At 40.5% G+C, this 21,918-nt stretch overlaps 1 protein-coding gene across 1 annotated transcript in view; it reads left to right on the forward strand.

Annotated features, from left to right (window-relative positions):
* acap3b (ArfGAP with coiled-coil, ankyrin repeat and PH domains 3b) overlaps positions 1-21,918 on the forward strand; it is a 148,944-nt gene that overhangs the window by 82,117 nt on the left and 44,909 nt on the right. The window contains exons 5-10 of the mRNA XM_079843738.1: positions 10,866-10,924; positions 11,007-11,190; positions 13,399-13,443; positions 13,525-13,620; positions 18,658-18,732; positions 19,845-19,856. Of these exons, the coding sequence (XP_079699864.1) occupies positions 10,866-10,924; positions 11,007-11,190; positions 13,399-13,443; positions 13,525-13,620; positions 18,658-18,732; positions 19,845-19,856 (471 nt within the window). The remainder of the gene's footprint in view (positions 1-10,865; positions 10,925-11,006; positions 11,191-13,398; positions 13,444-13,524; positions 13,621-18,657; positions 18,733-19,844; positions 19,857-21,918) is intronic.

A 21,918-nucleotide genomic window follows, 5' to 3' on the forward strand; every position in this document is an offset into this window, starting at 1 on the left:
CTGCGGCGAAAAAACTAAGAAAACACATTTTTTCGCTTCGATGTCGATTTTTTTTTAACGCAGCGACAGATAAGGCTTCAACCAATCGCATACCAGGAAACAAAGGTCACGAAATGTCCAGTTGATGTCACTAGCTATTCAATCAACATTAACCTTTGCCAGCTATCGCATTTCTCTCTAGATTACAGCTGTAGTTGTTGTTACAGCTGTACAGCTTCAGCTGTGCTTGCCCACTGTAGGCTACAGACATCGATAACATAACCTTTTGAGTTAAAACTGGTTGATTGTTTTTCTCTAAACCTTGTGTCCGCGACTATGGAAAGTGAATGTGTGTCCGTCATTACGTCTGTGGCACTTGAATGTTTACATTGTGACTCAACTGGAAACATAGCAGCTCCGGATCGATTGGTTCCTGAAGTTTGTGGTTTGTCTCGTCAGATGTGCTGCTACTGTCTCTTGAGGAGCTCCTCAAATTGTCCCACGGACATTCGAAAGTAAGTGCAGAACCGGCCATGATAAAGTTTTAGCTCCTGTACAAGATTAGCATACTCCCCTTCAGACTCTCTGTTCTTTAAAACTGGGTGCACCCAAAACCTTCTTTTTGGTCTTTTAACCCTTCTCCGGTCTTCGGGGTCTTTTCTGACCCCAAAGGACATTTGGTCCAATTAAAAAAAAACAAATCCCTTTGTCCAAATGGCATGACACTTTGTATGGTGGTCAACACTCTCTAGATCTACAAATAAAAAAATTCATTGGATTGATATCTGTTTTTATGTGACAAAGTCACAATCAGGGTCTCCGGGGTCTCTGGAGACCCTGCTTAGAAAATGGACAAAATTCATCCTCAAAAACAGAAATAACATGGAACAGGCATACAGAAATGAAGTGGCACACTTCCAACAATGCATAAAACATCCACAATGCAAAATGATCATGCTCACACACACACACACACACACACACACACACACACACACACACACACACACACACACACACACACACACACACACACACAGGAATACATTTGTTATTGCCTGTTATTGCTGTTCAGTTAATTGCATTTTGATGTTCATGTTGTGTATTTTTTACTCAATATGTAATATAATTTTTATTTTTGTTCTGTTACAGTTAGTAACTGAAGTGTAGATTAAATCTGTAGAATTATAAGAAAATCAGATGTTTGAAATAAATGATAAACTCTGAAGACTCCAACTTTTCTCTTGTTCAGGTTTGATTCTAATCATAATGTAACATCATTGAAAAAAATATTTTTTCAGTACAAAAAAATGCTAAACTTTGACAAAATTAATACATTTTAATTGTTATAAATGTGATTCAATAACATTTAGATATGAATCCAACTGAAAAATACTTGTGAAAAGACTTTCAGTCAGTCAAATAGCACATAGCAAATAGTGGAGCTCTGCAGCCATTTACTAGTAAAAGTTTTATTAAAACCTAAGTTTTATTTTTTTTACTGTATTTTCCAAAAGATGGGCAAAAATCTTACACTAAACCATATCAAATTATCCATGTTATCCCCACGAATGAAAGTTAGAAATTTGGGTCTTTTATAAAGTGAATTTTACATTAAAAAAACTGATTTTGTGTGAAAATCCATTAAAAAAATATATTTTTATTTATTTATATAAATTTAAAAATTATTATAAATACTCCAAAAACTGCACAAATGTTGAGCAAAAACATTAATAAACATAGTAAAATCTGTGGAGACCCCAAAGACCCTGAGTGTAATTCCCAAGCGAAGGCCGGAGAAGGGTTAAAGAAAATGAAAAGCTCGTCTTCACTGGATGATGAAGTGTCCATGTTTTCTCAGCTGTCGCCGCGAATGTTTTGGGATGTTGGAGCTCTGATTTGTGTCGCGGCTGATGTGAATGGTTTTGAAGCTTCGGTTTTTCGTTACGCGTCCGATGTGAAGGGGCCTTTAGTCAAAAAACACATTTGACCGGATTGGTTCGTAGTGTAAACGTTCATGTGGTCGAATGTGTTCGAACAGCCGCAAAAGGCTGCCTACTCTCCGCCTACAGACCTAACATGAAACATTATGGGAAGCACGCTAGCCAGACGGAATTTAAACTTTTTGGCTGGAGACCCAAGTCTGGTTTGAAGAAAACTTACCAAACACAATGTTCTCACCATTCCTGATTTCTAACTCACAGCGTTCGGTGTGGTCTTAAGGCTGTCAGAGCAGAAACGAAAGCTGCTGCGCTCTTGTGTTTTTCTGTCGTTCCCGGGCGAGTTCATATGTAAATTTTGTCCATTAGATTGAAAGATCTGAAAAAAAAACATCCATTTACCCATCCATAGGCCCTCCCCTTGAAGAAATCAGGACATAAGTGGTTGAAAGTGGACAAAAGAGACGGATTAATACACCTGTAAACAGGGCCTTAAAGCTACCACACAAGATTTTAGAACTGAATATAAAATGTTATGAACGTTTCTTTAAAGTATCTGAATGAAGAATGTTAAGATGAAAGCAGTAAAAAGTTACCAGTTCTAGTATCTTTTACTGCCATTCCTAGTTTCTTGTGAGAGCATCAACTTTGCATTTTACTTCCTGCTAAAACCTGCTGTATTATGTAACATGCCCATTTCCAGAAGTAAGAATCGGGTAATACTTTTTGTAATATTTTTGCTTTACCACAACTGAGGGTCTGAAACCCAGTTTACTTTCTTTCCACTTGAAAGCAACACAGAACCCTTTGACCGGCGTTATTGATCTCGTTCTCTTCCTGTGATGTCCCAGCATGCTTTCTGCAACACATTTTTCGAATTAAACTAATTCAACTGTACAGTTCATGAATGGCCCAGTCGTTTGGCAGCCGGGCTCTGTAAAGTGGTCTCGTATGGAGCAGTTTTTTTAATGCAGGAAGTCAAAAGCTGAGCAGGCAGTTCAGAGTCGCATGCAGACCATTCCAACAGCTTGCAGCCAAGTGCTGAACATGCTGTCTGCTTCTAAAGCGTGTCACTTCCATTACTGCTCCAAAGAAAAGGTTACCATCTGATGTTCCTCATGCCAGTTTGGAACATTTGGTTGCGACTGTTTGCATTTCCAAGGGCAGCTATTCTATTGTGGCATTTATTGTATTTGGGTGTTTCTTCAATGCTGGGCATTTTGATGGGACTTTTTAGAAAATACGTTTTTTAAACAAACTCTTTCTGTAGTATATTTCATTTACCAACAATGTCCAAAGACGTACATGAATGAGCATTCAGCCTATTTTTCTTTTACCATGTGGTAGACATGACTGATGAAAATGACATGGAATAACTCATTAGTCTTACTATGGTTAGTTTCAAAGCCGCCATTTTACTCACAATAAATATTTTCACATGATTTGACAAAATTACAGTTTGGATAATAGCACAGATTCACTATAAAACGCAATAATCTTTGGTTTAATCTCATAAGGGCCCTATCATACACCGGGGCAATGCGACGCCAGGCGTGACGCAAGTGTTTTTTTGCTAGTTTCAGCCCGACACAGTTATCATTTTCACGCCCAGCGCCATGTTGTTTAAGTAGCTAATGCTCTCACTTTGTTGGTGCATTGTTGGCGTGTTGCTATTTTGAGGAACCGAAATGACTGCTCCATTGACCAACAAAAACTTGCTCTAAATTTAATAGCGCAGTATTTTTGTGGTATTTAAACGGCGCGTTAGTATGTTATTTAAAGGGCGCGCCTTTAGGCGGTTGCGCAACGTGCGTACACTCTCTTACTACACATTCCTCCATGTAAATAGCGAAGCTGCCATTGTGAAAGAGCACAACTGGCTTTTAAAGGGAAAGGGAGATGAGACTCTGATTGGTTTGTTGCACGTTACACCCAAAACACACACATGACTCATTAAAAGACTAGGTACAACACTTTTGGACCATGCACCTGGCGCGCCAATCATTTTTTTCCGTCGTTAAACTAGCAAAAGTGGATTCGGACACGCCTTGTGCTTCAGAGCATGTGCTCCGATCGTTAAAATAGGGCCCATAGTGTGTCAGTGGACGACAACCGACGCTGCGTCTGCAACGTCCTGACAGAAAGACTAGCATGTTTAATTTTTGTTGGTCCTCCACGACGAGTTCGGTCACATTTGGTGTTGACCAATGGGAGCACAGAAACGAAAGAAAGATGATGGTATTGGTGCTGCTTGGTGGAATTATGCAATGGAGGAACAGTTTGTGGATATTTTACCTACTACCATTGTTTGTCCTGAGCAGTAGAACTGCCCAATGTTCTTCAGAAAAATCCTCCAGGTCACAAAATTCTTCAGTTTTCCAGATTCTTTTGCAAAATTGAACCCTTTGGAGCAGTGACTGTATGATTGTTTTTGTCTTGTGGAATATATGTAAACATCTTTTATGTAAAATATCTTATTCAGGACAGCACAAAATAAAAAATAACATACATTTTTTAAGACCCCTTTTATTTTGTTAAAATTATTTACATTTTCAGATTCCGCAAGGGGTTCACATACTTTTTCTTGCAACTGTATATACATATAAATACATTTAGGCCACTTAACTTAGTGATTGCTATCAGGATGTGAAGAGACTTTCCACCAGCATAGCAAAAATGTTTCTAGAACAATACATGTATACCTAGCCTTTAAATATTTTCGAATTTCACTAAACATTTTCATTTAATTTCGTGAAAATTTTTATGAAACCTGGACCTTTATTTTCATTAAAAGGGTTTATTTCTGCTATTTTAGACACACACAAACTGGTTGCTGGTAAAGATGAAAGTTACAAAAAATGCTGTGCACACCACCAACACCGTGATAGCGACATTTTTGCCGCGCACACCCAAGCGAACTTGTGGACACGGTATAAATCATTGTCGCAATGTTCAGGTATTCATCTAGTGCATGTTTGCATAGAAAAACAGTTAAAAGCAGCCAAACTTGCTTACTGTTAACGGCTCCGACAGAGCTTTATGATTGGCCAAAAGTAAACTTGGTACCTCAGCACATTCTGACACGTTCAGATTTTTTCCCAGAAAACCACTTCACCAGAAATCCCACCCTGAAACTAATTTCATTAGTTAAGGTTACAGTGACAGGTATGTTTAGGAATCAGTGTTTGGTGTAAGCAATCAGTACTGTGATTGACATGACCAATAAAATCTTAAGAATCCGCTGCAGGGTGGAGTTTCCGCTCAACTGGTTTGGGAACAACAAAAAGCATGCGTTCAGACCTCGTCTGTGCTCATACCGGTAATCTTCAGTCTTTGTTCACACACAGCACCATACCGGTAATTTACTGGTAGTGCTACAACTCAAGGCGTTCAACATCTCGTATTGGGAAATTTCCAGAACAGATTTGCTGGTATTTTTGAAAAGGTCCATGTTCACACATGATCATAACATTAAAAGGCATAACATTATGACAGGTGAAGTGAATAACACTTAATCACGGCACCTGTTAGTGGGTGGGATATATTAGGCAGCAAGTGAACATTTTGTCCTCAAAGTTGATGTGTTAAAAGCAGGAAAAATGGGAAAGCGTAAGGATTTGAGCGAGTTTGACAAGGGCCAAATTGTGATGGCTAGACAACTGGGTTAGATCATACCCAAAACTGCAGCTCTTGTGGGGTGTTCCCGGTCTGCAGTGGTCAGTATCTATCAAAAGTGCTCCAAGGAAGGAACAGTGGTGAACCGGCAACAGGGTCATGGGCGGCCAAGGCTCATTGATGCACGTGGGGAGCGAAGGCTGGCCCGTGAGGTCCGATCAAACAGACAAGCTACTGGAGCTCAAATTGCTCAAGAAGTTAATGCTGGTTCTAATAGAAAGGTGTCTGAATACACAGAATACACACTGCCGAAAGCGGCAACAGTGGCATGTGAGCATCAGAACTGGACCACGGAGCAATGGAAGAAGGCGGCCTGGTCTGATGAATCATGTTTTCTTTTACATCACGTGGATGGCCGTGTGCTTTGGGCAATGTTCTGCTGGGAAACATTGGGTCCTGCTATCCATAGTATATAATAAATATAACCTTAAAAATGGCCTTCATATAACTAAGAAAAAAATTGATCTGTCAATTTTTAATAAAAATCAACCCCTGGTACATGAAAGTGCCTGAAGTTGAAGAACCACCCATTCATACCTTTGTTCTTTTTCTCTCATTCACTCATCCTTCTTTTATGTTCCACTGCTGAAGGGCTGCAGAATCCTCCTCTCTTCTCCATCTCTGTGACTGTGATGCTTCACTGACTCTTTGCTCTCTGTGAGAGCGTCTGGCGCTACATAAAAGGCCTGTGCTTTCTGAAGGGGCGCTAGCACACATGTATCGGCGGGCTGCAGGCCACGATTAAACCTCATCTTGCACACACACTCGCTCAGGCTCATTCAATTCTTCCCCAGTTTCTCTCTCCGCCTACAGTCGCTCATCTTCAGAGTCGTGACGTTCTCTTGAAGTCTTTATTAGAATGTCACCCAAGGTGATGCGATCACAGTTTCCCAGACTCGCTAGAGACGATCTGGGGTAAAACAAGGATAGAGGATGAAATGCAATTAAAGAGAGAACTCACAGTGAGAAGTGAGAACGTGAAAGAGAAGGTGCTATGCCAGTGTCTAGAGATGTGACCGCAATGTAGAGTCATTAAGGGCTCAGTAAAGCATGCTGGTTAATTACCCTGCTGAACAGTGTTCAACACAGACCAGACGCTGCTCTCTGAACTCTTTAACTAACATCGTCTGAAGAAAATCAGTGGCATTTGCTCATGCAAAACTGTGTTGCTGTGTGGATGCTTTTCGAGTCATAGTAACAATGCAAAAATGTATAACATACAGTATATAAAAACATAAATAAATGTTTGTGTACTGTATAGGCTAGCAGGGTAATTGTGCCAGACTTTATTTATATAGCACTTTTTACAATGCCGATTGTTTCAAAGCAGCTTCACAGTGTTAGACAGGAAAATAATGCAACAGAATTTGATTCGGCTGTACAGCCGCTCTGGGGAAAACGGTGATGTCATCCAGCTCATTTCAATTATCATATAGTGTCAATGCAGGCAGATCAGTAATACATTTGAATATTTAGTGTCCCCAACTGAGCAAGCCAAAAGCCAAAGGCAATCGTGGCAAGGAACCAAAACTCCATCAGGTGACATAATGGATAAAAAAACCTTGGGAGAAGCCAGGCTCAGTCGGGTGCCAGTTCTCCTCTGGCCAACGAACAAAGAGTGTATGATTATGATTCTGGTAACATTACAAATCAGAAGTCATATTAGATCGGAATATTCGAAAGATCGGAGTCATCATGCCGTAGACGAGTTTATTGAGGATGCCGTGTCGATGAGGCATTTATTAGATCTGAATATTTGAAAGATCGGAGTCATCACGCCGGAGACGGGTTTATTGAGGATGCCGTGTCGATGAGGCATTTATTAGATCTGAATATTCGAAAGATCGGAGTCATCACGCCGGAGACGGGTTTATTCAGGATGCCGTGTCGATGAGCCATTTATTAGATTGGAATATTTGAAAGATCGGAGTCATCACGCCGGAGACGAGTTTATTTAGGATGCCGTGTTGATGAGGCATTTATTAGATCGGAATATTCGAAAAATTGGAGTCATCGCGCCGGAGACGGGTTTATTGAGGATGCCGTGTTGATGAGGCATTTATTAGATCGGAATATTTGAAAGATCGAAGTCATCACGCCGGAGACGGGTTTATTGAAGATGCCGTGTTGATGAGGCATTTATTAGATCTGAATATTCGAAAGATCGGAGTCATCACGCCGAAGACGGGTTTATTCAGGATGCCGTGTCGATGAGCCATTTATTAGATTGGAATATTTGAAAGATCGGAGTCATCACGCCGTAGACGGGTTTATTGAAGATGCCATGTTGATGAGGCATTTATTAGATCGGAATATTCGAAAAATTGGAGTCGTCGCGCCGGAGACGGGTTTATTGAGGATGCCGTGTTGATGAGGCATTTATTAGATCGGAATATTCGAAAAATCAGAGTCATCGCGCCGGAGACGGGTTTATTGAGGATGCTGTGTCAATGAGGCATTTTTTAGATCGGAATATTTGAAAGATCGGAGTCATCCCGCCAGAGACGGGTTTATTGAGGATGCTGTGTCAATGAGGCATTTATTAGATCGGAATATTTGAAAGATCGGAGTCATCCCGCCAGAGACGGGTTTATTGAGGATGCCGTGTTGATGAGGCATTTATTAGATCGGAATATTTGAAAGATCGGAGTCATCCCGCCGGAGACGGGTTTATTGAGGATGCTGTGTCAATGAGGCATTTATTAGATCGGAATATTTGAAAGATCGGAGTCATCCCGCCGGAGACGGGATACATTTCACAATATAGGGAAGAAAAGACGATCAAAAATTTTAATTTACAGTTACTATGGCTGCACTTTAATGAAATAAAACCGTAATTGGGTTTGATTATTTTTAATGAAATATTACAATAGTAATGTTTAATATTTTTATTTTGTTTATAATTGCTGTTATTGTTATATTTTATAATCATAATGATATAGTATAATCACAAAGTTTTGGGCCAAATTGTGCAGCTCTACAGAAATAACACAGCAAAACCTTTTTTAGTTGAATTTTAAGTTCAGAATCAAAAATGTTATCAGAAAAATCACATTTATTTCACCAAATTGTGCAGCCCTAGCACGTACAGTATGTGCATGTTAGGCTGATGCTGAATTTTACGTCATGCACACTGTACGCATACCGTAGTACACATAAAAAATGGGGTATACTTTTTGCAGAACCCTGGTGTCCAAGGTATGAGCAGTAGTAATAGTTGACTAGAAGCAAGCATCACTAATGAAAGAATTGGGACATTTGAGGCAGAAGAATAGAAAATGCTGAATCTAGTCTAGTTCTTTGTAAAATGCAATGGCTGGGACATTATGGAACTGTATAGCAAAATGCAAATGTCTAAGCTTGTCTGCTTCCCCTTTTCCCCCGACTCTCTCTTCCTCTCTCACATGCCAGCTTTACCCTCAAGACATGATGCGCTCCTATTCCATGTGACATACTCTGTCACATGTTCTCTCGCTGCAGCTTATCGCTGCTGTAAAGCTGCTGCGCTTGTGACCGGAATCGAGATGATTGCAGAGTAAAGCTTTTCCTCTAGCCCCGTTCTGCTGACATCATGCATGATCCACAATGACAGACCCCGGCACTGACATGCCTTCATTCTTGCATCCTTCCATTAGAGGTTTCCTCGCAAGACCCCCAGGGCTTGATTCCATGAGCATGTGCAGATTGTATTCTCGTACGCATGTCTCTGTGTTCGCCTGTCATGAACTGGATGACGCCAATGTCTAACTCCCAGCTCTGTGTGACGCATCCGTGACCTATTTAACCCTTGACCTGCAGTCACCCATCGTGAGCAACCATGAGTAAATGTGTGAGATGGGTGTGGGGCTCTGCTGCAGTATTTTGGGTTTACAGACAACAGAGCTGCAGCTGCTCTGCCACCTGCTGGTGATATGCGAGTAGTGCACACTTTATATTATACTAGCCCCCTATAGGTCTTCAATCCTGCTCTTAGAGACTTACTGTCCTGCGGAGTTTAGCCACAACCCTAATCAAACACACCTCAACCAGCGATCAAAGTCTTCAGGATCATTTGGAAAATCACAGGCAGGAGAGCTGAAGCAGGTTGGAAATAAACTTTGGGTCCCCAGGAGCAGGATCGAAGACCTATCCGCTAGCCTACAGCTTTATATATTCATTTATCCCATATAAAGTTACCTTCCTAATGTTTTTTAAAGCCCATTAGTGACTAATGTTGCTAGATAAAAGGCACAAAATATGGTCTCCCTCTAAAGGATGCTCATAATTTGATCAATTGATAAAAAATACAGTAAAAACTGTAATATTGTTTTCTATTCGAAATATGTTTTAAAATGTGATTTATTTTTATAAGCTGAGATTCAGCTTCATTCTGTGATTGAGCATCATTACTCCAGTCTTCAGTGTCACATGATCCTTCAGAAATCATTCTAATATGCTGATTCGCTGCTCAAAAAACGTTTATTATCATTATCAATGTTGAAAACAGTTGTGCTGCTTAATTTGTTTTGTGAAAACTGATCAATTTTTTCAGGATTCTTTGATTTAACAAAAAACAGCATCATCAAGTTGTGTCATTGTGTCAAATGTATTAATTTTGTCGACAAAATATAAATAAATATTTTAATATTGTATGAGAACTGAACTAAGCTGGACAATAACTTTGGACATTAAGATAGTTTGAAACTATCTGTATTGTGTAATTGACTTGACTTGTTCCCAGGTGGAAATGTTTATATATAGCCAATCAATACTTGTGGTGGTGATTTCAATTCATCCCAGTGACTTGAATCTTTTGAATCAGTTTATCAGAAAGGATATTTTAGATTTGTTCACTTTTGCTTTTTCTGCAGGTTACATGACACATATTGTTTGTAGTGACAAGCAAGTGTTTTAAATGAGTCATTGAATTGTTCACAACACTGAAATGCATACATGAGTGAATCACATGCTGAATGATCATTTGATTTCTTCGCAAACAAGATGCTTTAGTCAATTCAGTTTGTTCACAAGTGAAATTTCAAGTCTCATTTAGTAAAGGGAGAAGCTTTAGTGAAAGGAGTCGAAAGGAACAGGAATGAGTTGTTCAAATATGCTAATTTGTTCTCAAATGACACACCACTACGTCATATCTAACCAATTAGAGAACATCTGGGACACTAAGCCCCGCCCTTTTCTGTTGACTCCCATTTAATGCAAAGTACCAATTCTACCCTCTCTATATTTTTATATGTTTGATGCTGATACTTTTATTTTCCTTTGATTCTTTCACAGATCCTGTTCGATCAAGCCCAAAGATCCGTAAAGCAACAGTTGCACAATTTTGTGAAGGAGTGAGTTCTTTCTTCTTTCTCCTGCCCTTGTTTCTTGTTTTTGTTTTTCTGGTGTCTTACCCTGTAATATGTGTCCACGCAGGGATGTTCGGAAGTTTAAAGAGACAAAGAAGCAGTTCGATAAGGTGCGGGAGGATATGGAAATCGCCCAGGTGAAGAACGCACAGGCGCCTCGCAACAAACCGCATGAGGTGGAGGAGGCCACCAGCGCCCTCATCACGACCCGGAAGTGCTTCCGACACCTCGCCCTGGACTATGTGCTTCAGGTATTTCGAAATGAATAAATATTTGATTCAAAATCTAAAATTTTTAATCTCCAAAATGATGATGTTAAAGGGATGGTTCGCTTAAAGGGTAACTCAACCCCTGGTCAAAGCCTAACTCCACCCACTGGCAAGTTTGTATGCCAGTTTCTGGACAGTCTTGGATACTATTTTGACTTGGAAATGGCCGCCCAGCCTCCAGTCCTCGTGGCATCGGTCTGACGGATTGGACCTGACCGCTTCTTGCCATCTGCACAAGCCCTGTCTTTATTCGGACATCATTAGCTCTCATTTTATAACATAACGTGACCTCCTTTGTACTCTCAAGGCCTTGTCCTGGGAAGGCTGTGATTTTATGGTTTCCCCTCATTTTATTTACCATCCATGTTCTGTTTTTAGTGAACTCGGTTGGTTGACAAAGATTGCTAGCCTGATGTCGTCATACTCGGATTGTAGTCAGAATATGAGTCTGATACTGCTCCATTGGGCTGTGATTATGGGGCGAAAATGCCTCTGCACTCAATTGGATGGACCTACAACCAATCAGAGCGACGCATAGTTGTCACCAGAACTCAACTGCACGCACGCTGGAAGAAGTAGAAGAAGAAGATGTGTAAACGATCTTTGACGGTGTTGTAAAAATAATTTAAGGATACACGGAGTACATACCAACACGGTCATCATTTTTGAGAGAAATAGTAAAGGTGAATGCATATACCAACAAGTTCTCCGTGTTCATTTTAGTTTCAGTTTAGAATTAGCGCCAATTAAGGGGTGGGTTGCTTGAATTGTGGGTTCATTAGCCTATTATTCTTAATGAAAAACACAACAACAAAATGGTACAATGACAAACTCACTTAAAAAGGCGCTTTTACATTTCACTTTTGAAACCAAATCTTCGCGATCATCTGGTCTGTCAGCTCCTCACTCTCTGATGAATGATCTGAATCCTGCTGTGTTTGTGCTGAGACTCTCTTTCGGCTTGTGCTGTATTGAGCAGACACTTTCCGTTTTTAATTGGAGTGTCTGTTCTCTAACTGAACTAAAGGATTTTATTACTATAAAAATTAACACGATGGTGGGGTGGTACCGCGGTGGTCAAGTTGATGTAACCGGTAGGCGTGGCTTGGGAGTGGCCTCATAGATAGGGAAGCTAGTGCATTCTGAGAGTTGTCGTCTTTCATCCATATGAGCCAAAAATAAATTTTCTGGCTTTTCTCAGTCTAGAAGGCACCAACTTCTAAAATAATTTCTACTACATAAAGGACCCAATTTAAATACACATTCATCTTTCCAGCGGTGAAGTACCCCTTTAAAAAAAAAAAACGGCTCAGTGTGGACTTGCGGTCTCTACTAATGAGCTGATGAGTTGAATTAGGTGCGTTTGATCAGGAAGTCGAAAGTGTGTATTGGGGTACGTTTACGCCACAATGATGAAGTAAACAGAAAAGTTTTTCCTTCGCGTTTTTCACATACAGACGACTGCGTTGTCAAAACGACTAAAAATTCTGCATTCTGCTGCCAGGCCAATAGGCGGCTATGTCACTCTGTAAAGAAACACTACGAGCCTGAACACGTTATACGCATGGTCATGACATCACCATTTTCACACATTCGTGTTTTTGTAGTTTACACAGAGAAAAACGATATTGTTTTTAAAAACTTTCACTTTGAATCCCGTTTTCAAAAAGTTTGCGTTTTCAGGCTCCCAAAATGAGAGTTGCTGGCCAAAAAGCATAAAAAGTTTGCAGTTTATATACGGTGTCGCGTAAACGGCCCCTTTGTGTGCCTCCAGGAACAGGGTTGGGAGCCACCATGTTCAGCCACCATATTGTGTCATAAGAATTTTTTTTATTATATCTGATACGTTCCTGTTCCATGTTAAATATGTTTAATAAGTCTCCTACAAGATACAAATAGGCTGTAGTGTCCCTAATGGCCACTGTGTGGAGCAGGATCATGTGTAATCACATAAAATTAATGAACAAGACTAAAAATGTGGTGGTTATGGGTTACTAGTGCCAAGAATGGATTGTGTGCCAGTGCTAGGGGACCCAAAGGTCTCAGGGTCGTCTCGCCTTAATGGGACCATAATTATGCCATGCCAAAAATGGCTAGTTTGAACCAAAATGGCTTAGTGGTCTGGTAGCCAAAGGTTGTAGGTTTGGATTTGCACCTGCTAATATGTGCTTCTCTTGATATCTTTCTCAGATCAATGTTCTTCAGGCCAAAAAGAAATTTGAGATTTTGGATTCGGTGAGTGGGTTAAAACCATATTAAACCAGAATTCTCCCTCTCCACAGTTTGTGTATTCACCGTTTTCTCTCTCCTCCACAGATGCTGTCGTTCATGCAGGCTCAGTACAGTCTCTTCCAGCAGGGCTTCAACCTCCTGGATGAGATCGACCCCTACATGAAGAAGCTGGCTGCTGAGGTGAGATAGATCTGCACATCTCATTAACTCCCGCTCATTAGGGCCTCTGTTCACCTGCTGTCCCCCGACACCTGCGCCTAATGCTGGACATGTGCTGACGAGCCCCAGGCTCCAAATGATCACAGCCCTAATGAGTGGAAATTAGGGATAATGTCTATCCTTGAGGGTGACAGGCACAATGCAAAATTGTGAAATGAAAGCTGAAATTAAAATTCACCCTATTTACTTAAAGGTCCCATGGCATGGCATTTTTCTATTATTTTATAATGTTTCCTGAGGTGTACTTATATTGTTAGTATGATTTTTACATCATAAAATGTCATAATTTAGAAATAAAAGGCATTTTTTCTATACTGCTGTTTGCTCTGTGGCTGAAGGCCCTGTTTCAAGAGGCATGTCTGCTGTGAGACTTCAGTAAAAACGCCCACTGTTGTGATTGGCTGACATCTTTGCATTTGATATGAGCGGAGGGGGCGTGGTTTAACGAGGTCTACGAGGCACGAGCAGGCACGAGCTGCTGTCAGAGAGATGGATGGACCTGAGTTCACTTCACATTAGTTCTGTCAGTCTCAGTTCAGTGAACTGTTTTATTTACAGCATATACTTCAGGTTATTAGTCTATTTCTAGTCGGAGGGGCTGTCACTCATGTCAGAAAGTTAGTAACTTTAGTAAATTATGGATCAGCGCTGACTGGAGACGCGAACCGTTTAGAACGATTCAGTCCGATTTGGTGAACTGATTCGGTTCACTAAAAAGAACCGGTTCAAATGAAAGATCGTTCGCGAACCGGACATCACTAATGTACCAGAGACTGAGCTCAGCGATTGCTAACAAAGTTATTTATAGTAACTACTGAGTTATGAGAGCGCTGTCAGTCAGCGCGAGTTTATTGTGTTTGTATCTGAGAGTTCTGAATAAACACGAGTTCCAGTCACGCCGAGCCCGTCTTCATCATTATTACCAACTTTGTAACACATGCAAAGTACCATTACAGCTGTCGAGATGAACGAGTTACGAGTAAGTGTTGATAATAGCATTATTTTTAGATATGTTCCTATCATATGGAAAGCGTCAGTGACGCGCATTGAGTGCAGCGCAAACAAAGACACAACAGCAGTAATCGAATGTAATCCAGTTTATTGTGGGGAAAGCTGGCTAGCCTAGCCGGATACCCTCACGCTTACCCCCCTTCTGCTTAATCTCGCGCCGCGTTTGGTGCCTCCGCTGTGGGCCAGATGCAGTACTGGGGGTCGGGGATGTTGAAGGCCGACCGGTCAGTGCAGCCCGAGCCTCGGCGTGCGTGAGGTTTATCTCTAAAGAGATGTGAGTCTGCTGATGTTGAGCAGAAACTCATGACTGTATGCACATTGTAGAACAGATAGACGCGACGAGGACGTACAAAAACACTGACTCACAAGATAGAAAACACGAAAACACCGTTCTGTCGGGAGAGAGAGAAGCCGCAGCGTGTGCACGAATAATAAATAATTAGCTACACATCAGAAATCACAGATCACAGATCAGAAGGAACTGAAAAAAGACTTCTGTTTTCATTTGTACACCCAAACACTGAGAAACTGCCAGCGTTCACTCGTTCACAAGTAATGATTTCTCGAGCGTTTGCATGGGCGTGCCAGATTCTCTGGGCGGAGGAAAGGGAGGTAACCGTTCCTGTGTGGACGTCAAACCAGGAGACTTCAGGATTGGCTCGTCTGGGCTGTCATTTTCTCAAAGGCAGAGAAAGACAGCCAGAACTCGGGTTTACACCGATCAACATTTCTATCCACTTGGGGACAATATTCAGGCTAGGGGAACTCATATTAATGTTGAAAAACCTCATAAAATGAAAATTTCATGCCATGGGACCTTTAATAAATGAATAAGTCTTGTTGTGCATGATTCATCAGTGCATGATATTCTGAAGCAAAAAGGTTTATTTAAATAATTTTTTTAACTCTTTATTATTATTAAAAATGTAAAACATTAATAATAATAACAACAGCAATGATAAACATTATAAATGTAATTTATAACGATAAATATAAATAATCATAGTAATAAATGTATATTATAATTTTAAAATAATAATTTAATAAAAAAAATAATCCACTGCTTATTGTGTCAAAGAGCAACAACAACAACAACAAAAACATCACATTCTGCTTTTTAGTTATCGGATGCTTAAAAAACTGTATCATAAAATACTGGCATTGAGCTTTGCACACCTTCTCATGATTTAGTGATTTAATTATGATAAGCATATATATTATAAAACTATAATGCATATATTAGTGCTGTCAATCGAATAAAAAAACATAACTAATCACGCATTTTTCTGTAATTATTCGCAATTAATCACATCACAGTTTACAGAAACATCTTCCGATGCACAACCTTGGACACATCATTAGTGTTGTTTTAAATATTTTTATATTGTGTCACTGTTAAAGCTGCACTATGTAACATTTTTGCAGTAAAATATCCCAAAACCACTAGGCCAGTGTTATATATTTTGTTCAGTTGAGTACTTACAATATCCCAAAAGTTTAAAACTATTTGTAAATCTAAGGAAGTGGGACGTGTGTTGGAGTCGACCGGTCAATGGGATCACATCTGCGTTACCCTCAGTTTCCGGTTTTATTTTGCAGAAACGCTTTACTCTCACTGCAGACAGTGTGTAATAAGTTTAATAGTAGCCACCGAGCAAACGCACAGAGTAACGTCATAACATAATTTTCAACACATCAGATGTATCTAATATGATAATCAGAGCTGCGTTACCTCATACTCATGACCAGAAAAGCGGAAGTGGCGCTGGTGACTGTGGCATAATAAAAGTCCCGCTACTCACGAGGCGTGTGTTGCGTTCGTCTTATTAACAATCGCTCCAGTGGCCTCTCTCAGCTTCCACAACACTCTGTCCTGCTCTGCTTCATACTACAGTAATGTTAATAATCACATCCATGAACATGATTTCTGCCCGAGTCCTATCCCGATTCTTTTTCCACCGGCTGTGAGGTGAAGACCACATGTCCCAAGATTCTGCGCTCAAACTTGCCGTCATCAAACTACGCCTTTGTTTTGAATAGGTGACCTCTAGCGACCAGAAAAGTTACATAGTGCAGCTTTAATCTCCAAATGAATGTATAAACACCATAAATATAGTATATTTTAAAAATTTGATCTAACGTATAAAGAAATTGAATAAAGTTTTCAAACCCTTCACAGTCTTCACTGCATAAATTATAATTTAAATATAGATTAATCCTTATTAATCCTTAATCCTAAATTATTCAGTCAAGAGCAGGAAGTGATTTTATCTATTTGTTTTTGTTTTTTTTGTTCTTTGATTAACATTAATGACAGACATCACAGCAGTGGGTTTGTTAGGCTGCTGTCACTGGCTGCGTCCGAAAACCTAGGCAGCTGACTCGTTGCCTCGCTGCCTTATCAGACAATGGCTTGTAAGGCAGCGTTTGTGCATGAAGGCACCGCACGAAACTAATTTCGGACAGACTTCTTAGGCAGTGTAACAGTTTAATGATCTACAGCAAAATAGAGAGAGCTTTGGTGAGAACTAAACACATATTTAATTTCTCGCTAGAAATGACATCAGAAGTAGAAAATGTTGGTAAAAAACGTACATTTACACACAAACTGACCAGCAAACGCAACTTTCGGAAGCCATTTTTTTCCCAGCTCAACTGTCACAGAATGAAAAGCACAGGATTGTGGGATATCAAAGGCAGCGAAGGATACAAATATGCTGCCTTCAAAAAACGATCAGATGAAGGTCTCTCAGGAGACAGAAAGTGAAGCTAACATTAGATTTGGACGTGCCTTGGTGCCTTCCTGCCTTGACATGTGTCCTCCGAAGGCAGCATTTTCCAGGTTTTGGACGCAGCCACTTTAAGACGTGACTCACATGACGCGGATACTGTCATTTAAGACTCATTTAAGACGAGGTGGAAGTGCTTCCGAGGATACTCGACAAAGCAGGCATTTTGACATACTTTTGTGTGTTTTTGTCCATTCAAGCGAGAAAGAGAACTAAATGCGACCGGCGCACTGTCTGAAGCGGCTTTCTGTGCGCATGAGTTATTTGTGCAAGTACACTATTTTTGCTTGAATGGTTTAATAGCAGTAGAATGAATGATAGCGTTATCATATACTGCAGTGCAGGGGAAAAACGGATGCTGCGTTAAATACAGGGTTCCCACGCTTCTTGAATTTCAGACACATGGATTCAAGGCCTGGAAAGTACTTGAAAACAAACATAGGTCCTTGAAAGTGCTTGATTTAAGCGTGAACGGCATTTTGTTAGAGTAGCATGGTGCTATTACAAACATTGGCCTTCATGCGCTGCCAAAGCCAGAACAAAATAGCATTACGGGAGGAAGCTATTTCAAGATATTTCTGCTGTTCCCTAAGCGCCATCTACTGTCAAAAGCCCTATTCGGATGGTAATTGTTTCTCGTGGGGTTGGAAGGTATTTTCATCATTGTCAGGGGCTAGTCTGTGATTTTATTGCCGCCAGAAGTGTTTTTCTCCCACCACCCGCGTAAAAAACCCAGACCGAATTACCTACTGTTTTTAGACAAACACCAAGGTCGTGTGGCAAACTGCATCTCTCGTTAAAACTCGCTCGCTCTTGTACACCAGCCTCTTTCCTCATTGGATTTTATAAAATTGGAAATTTTTCCTCATTGGAAATTGTATTTTAGTTTTCAGTATATGCCTTAGCGTTACTGCATTAATGATCGACACAGGTACAGTAGGTATTTGATATATTGGCAGTAACACACCCACCTTTATTGTATTTATTGTGCTTGATTTAAAATAAAAGGTGCTTTAAAAAGTCCTTGAATCTGGTGTTCATGAAAGAGTGGGAACCCTGTAAATATTTTAACACTTTAAACTGAGAAAAAATTAATCGCATATATTAAAGGAATGTTTTTATAAACTAATATTTACTTATCATAAATATGATAAAAAATATTCTTTATAATGCAATATCCTTTGTGTTTGTATTTCAGTTGGATCAGCTGGTCATAGATTCAGCTATGGAGAAGAGAGAGATGGAGCACAAACACGCCACCATACAGCAAAGAGTGAGAATCTGCTTTCTTTCCTGTATCCTTCCTCATTTTCCATATCTTTCTTCTCACTTTCTCTGTTAATTCTTCATTATGTCTCTTTCTCCTCTTCTTCTAACTGCCTCTTTCCATCTAACGGGTGATAAGACATTAGTTCCAACAACAAAACCTCTCATAATAACCACATCCTAAACGATCTTCTTACCTCAGATCCTTCATTTAACTTGACTAGACAGATCTAGGTGACTTCTGAATTATTAATCCTAAAATAAAAAAAATGTTAGAATGTGGTTTTCTGCGGTGAATCAGGTGTCAGGTGGAGTTATTTTCTCTGAAGCAGTGACACACTTCCTGTCATAATATTGTCACTCAACCCCTTTGCCGCCATGATCACGCTTATCTGACAGTTCGCATAACCGTCAGCGTGTCTGAGGAACTTGGCCGCTAGCTATAATTCTAGAAGAAAACCTCTGCCTTCATGTGTTTGTGTGCGTTTGTGCACGTTTGTGCTTCAGCTACATATGTTGGCCTCTGTTTGTTTGTAGTGCCTTTGTTCAAAGTGCTTCATCACCATATCAATAAAGGATGATGTCCTGCCCCTGTCCAGATCTCTCTGGGAATTTGGCCCTCAAGACACACACACACACACGCTCACTAACGTCCATCTGCTAGCACATTGCTGGCCAGCAGGGTATCGCTGCCAACGGATCCGAGCCAGAAACACTCTGACTTTTCCATGTGACCCTGAATCTTTGTCTCAGCTTGTCTTTGTACAGATTCCAGTAGTATTGATAACAGATGAGCACATTTCTAGACAAAAGCAGATTTAGAATCTGATTTGGATCTGTGAAGGCAGAAACCAATTCTAAAATAGATCTAAACACCTCACAATAATGACAGCGCAGGGACTATTTTCATTGATCATTGGGATCTGGACGTGGGAGTTTGGCTCTGTTAATGATCTAATGTCCATAGATCATGGATGTGGCTTGTAGAACTGAGGCACAGTTGTTTATGAATGCATGCATGCTGTGTATTGGAAAAATGATCAAATCTGAACAATAAGAAACTAATTTTCTTCCTATTTTTTCCCCACTTTCTGATCTCGTTGTGCCGCCCACATCCAGACTTTGATGCAGGTGAGTCATTTTTCTTAATTCGCAGGATGGATTCTCATCCTAAGCTTAGACTGATGAATGAATGGTGGCAATGCTCATTTTGCTCTTGGTTTGGCTATAACCCAAAATGAAAATTTTTCCAGCCAATAGTCAGTAAATTGAGAAAATCTTCCAGCCACTAATATGCTGTGCCTACCGTGACACTGTATTTTGGATTATTTTATAAAAAGTATATATAAGTTTTTGCCCACATGACAAAGGAATTATAAAGCTGTTTATAACTTGTAATCTTAAAAAAACACCAGTAGTTTAATAACATGGTTAAATGTAATCGTGGACCCACGATTATATTAGGTGGCCTTAACTACTATGTACTTACAAAAAAAAAAGTACAATGTACTAACTGTGTTCATATTGTATTGCAAAACACTTTTACTTATATGAAGTGGATACGGGTAAAGTTAGGGACAGGTGTGGTGGTATGGGTAAGTTAAAGGGTAAAGTTAGTTACAGGTGTGGTGGTATGGGTAAGCTTAAGGGTAAAGTTAGGGACAGGTGTGGTGGTATGGGTCAGTTTAAGGGTAAAGTTAGGGACAGGTGTGGTGGTATGGGTCAGTTTAAGGGTAAAGTTAGTTACAGGTGTGGTGGTATGGGTAAGCTTAAGGGTAAAGTTAGGAACAGGTGTGGTGGTATGGGTAAGCTTAAGGGTAAAGTTAGGGACAGGTGTGGTGGTATGGGTAAGTTTAAGGGTAAAGTTAGGGACAGGTGTGGTGGTATGGGTAAGTTTAAGGGTAAAGTTAGGGACAGGTGTGGTGGTATGGGTAAGTTTAAGGGTAAAGTTAGGGACAGGTGTGGTGGTATGGGTAAGCTTAAGGGTAAAGTTAGGGACAGGTGTGGTGGTATGGGTAAGCTTAAGGGTAAAGTTAGGGACAGGTGTGGTGATGTGGGTAAGTTTAAGGGTAAAGTTAGGGTCAGGTGTGGTGGTATGGGTAAGTTTAAGGGTAAAGTTAGTTACAGGTGTGGTTATGGGTAAGCTTAAGGGTAAAGTTAGGGTCAGGTGTGGTGGTATGGGTCAGTTTAAGGGTAAAGTTAGGGAGAGGTGTGGTGGTATGGGTAAGCTTAAGGGTAAAGTTAGGGACAGGTGTGGTGGTATGGGTCAGTTTAAGGGTAAAGTTAGGGAGAGGTGTGGTGGTATGGGTAAGCTTAAGGGTAAAGTTAGGGACAGGTGTGGTGGTATGGGTAAGCTTAAGGGTAAAGTTAGTTACAGGTGTGGTGGTATGGGTAAGCTTAAGGGTAAAGTTAGGGAGAGGTGTGGTGGTATGGGTCAGTTAAAGGGTAAAGTTAGGGACAGGTGTGGTGGTATGGGTCAGTTAAAGGGTAAAGTTAGGGACAGGTGTGGTATGGGTAAGTTTAAGGGTAAAGTTAGTTACAGGTGTGGTGGTATGGGTCAGTTAAAGGGTAAAGTTAGGGACAGGTGTGGTGGTATGGGTCAGTTTAAGGGTAAAGTTAGGGACAGGTGTGGTGGTATGGGTCAGTTTAAGGGTAAAGTTAGGAACAGGTGTGGTGGTATGGGTCAGTTAAAGGGTAGAGTTAGGGAGAGGTGTGGTGGTATGGGTAAGTTTAAGGGTAAAGTTAGGGACAGGTGTGGTGGTATGGGTCAGTTAAAGGGTAAAGTTAGGGACAGGTGTGGTGGTATGGGTCAGTTAAAGGGTAAAGTTAGGGACAGGTGTGGTATGGGTAAGTTTAAGGGTAAAGTTAGTTACAGGTGTGGTGGTATGGGTCAGTTAAAGGGTAAAGTTAGGGACAGGTGTGGTGGTATGGGTCAGTTTAAGGGTAAAGTTAGGGACAGGTGTGGTGGTATGGGTCAGTTTAAGGGTAAAGTTAGGAACAGGTGTGGTGGTATGGGTCAGTTAAAGGGTAGAGTTAGGGAGAGGTGTGGTGGTATGGGTAAGTTTAAGGGTAAAGTTAGGGACAGGTGTGGTGGTATGGGTCAGTTAAAGGGTAAAGTTAGGGAAAGGTGTGGTGGTATGGGTCAGTTAAAGGGTAAAGTTAGGGACAAGTGTGGTGGTATGGGTCAGTTTAA

Source organism: Gobio gobio (genome assembly GCF_949357685.1).
Source record: "Gobio gobio genome assembly, chromosome: 19".
Lineage (NCBI taxonomy): Eukaryota > Metazoa > Chordata > Actinopteri > Cypriniformes > Gobionidae > Gobio > Gobio gobio.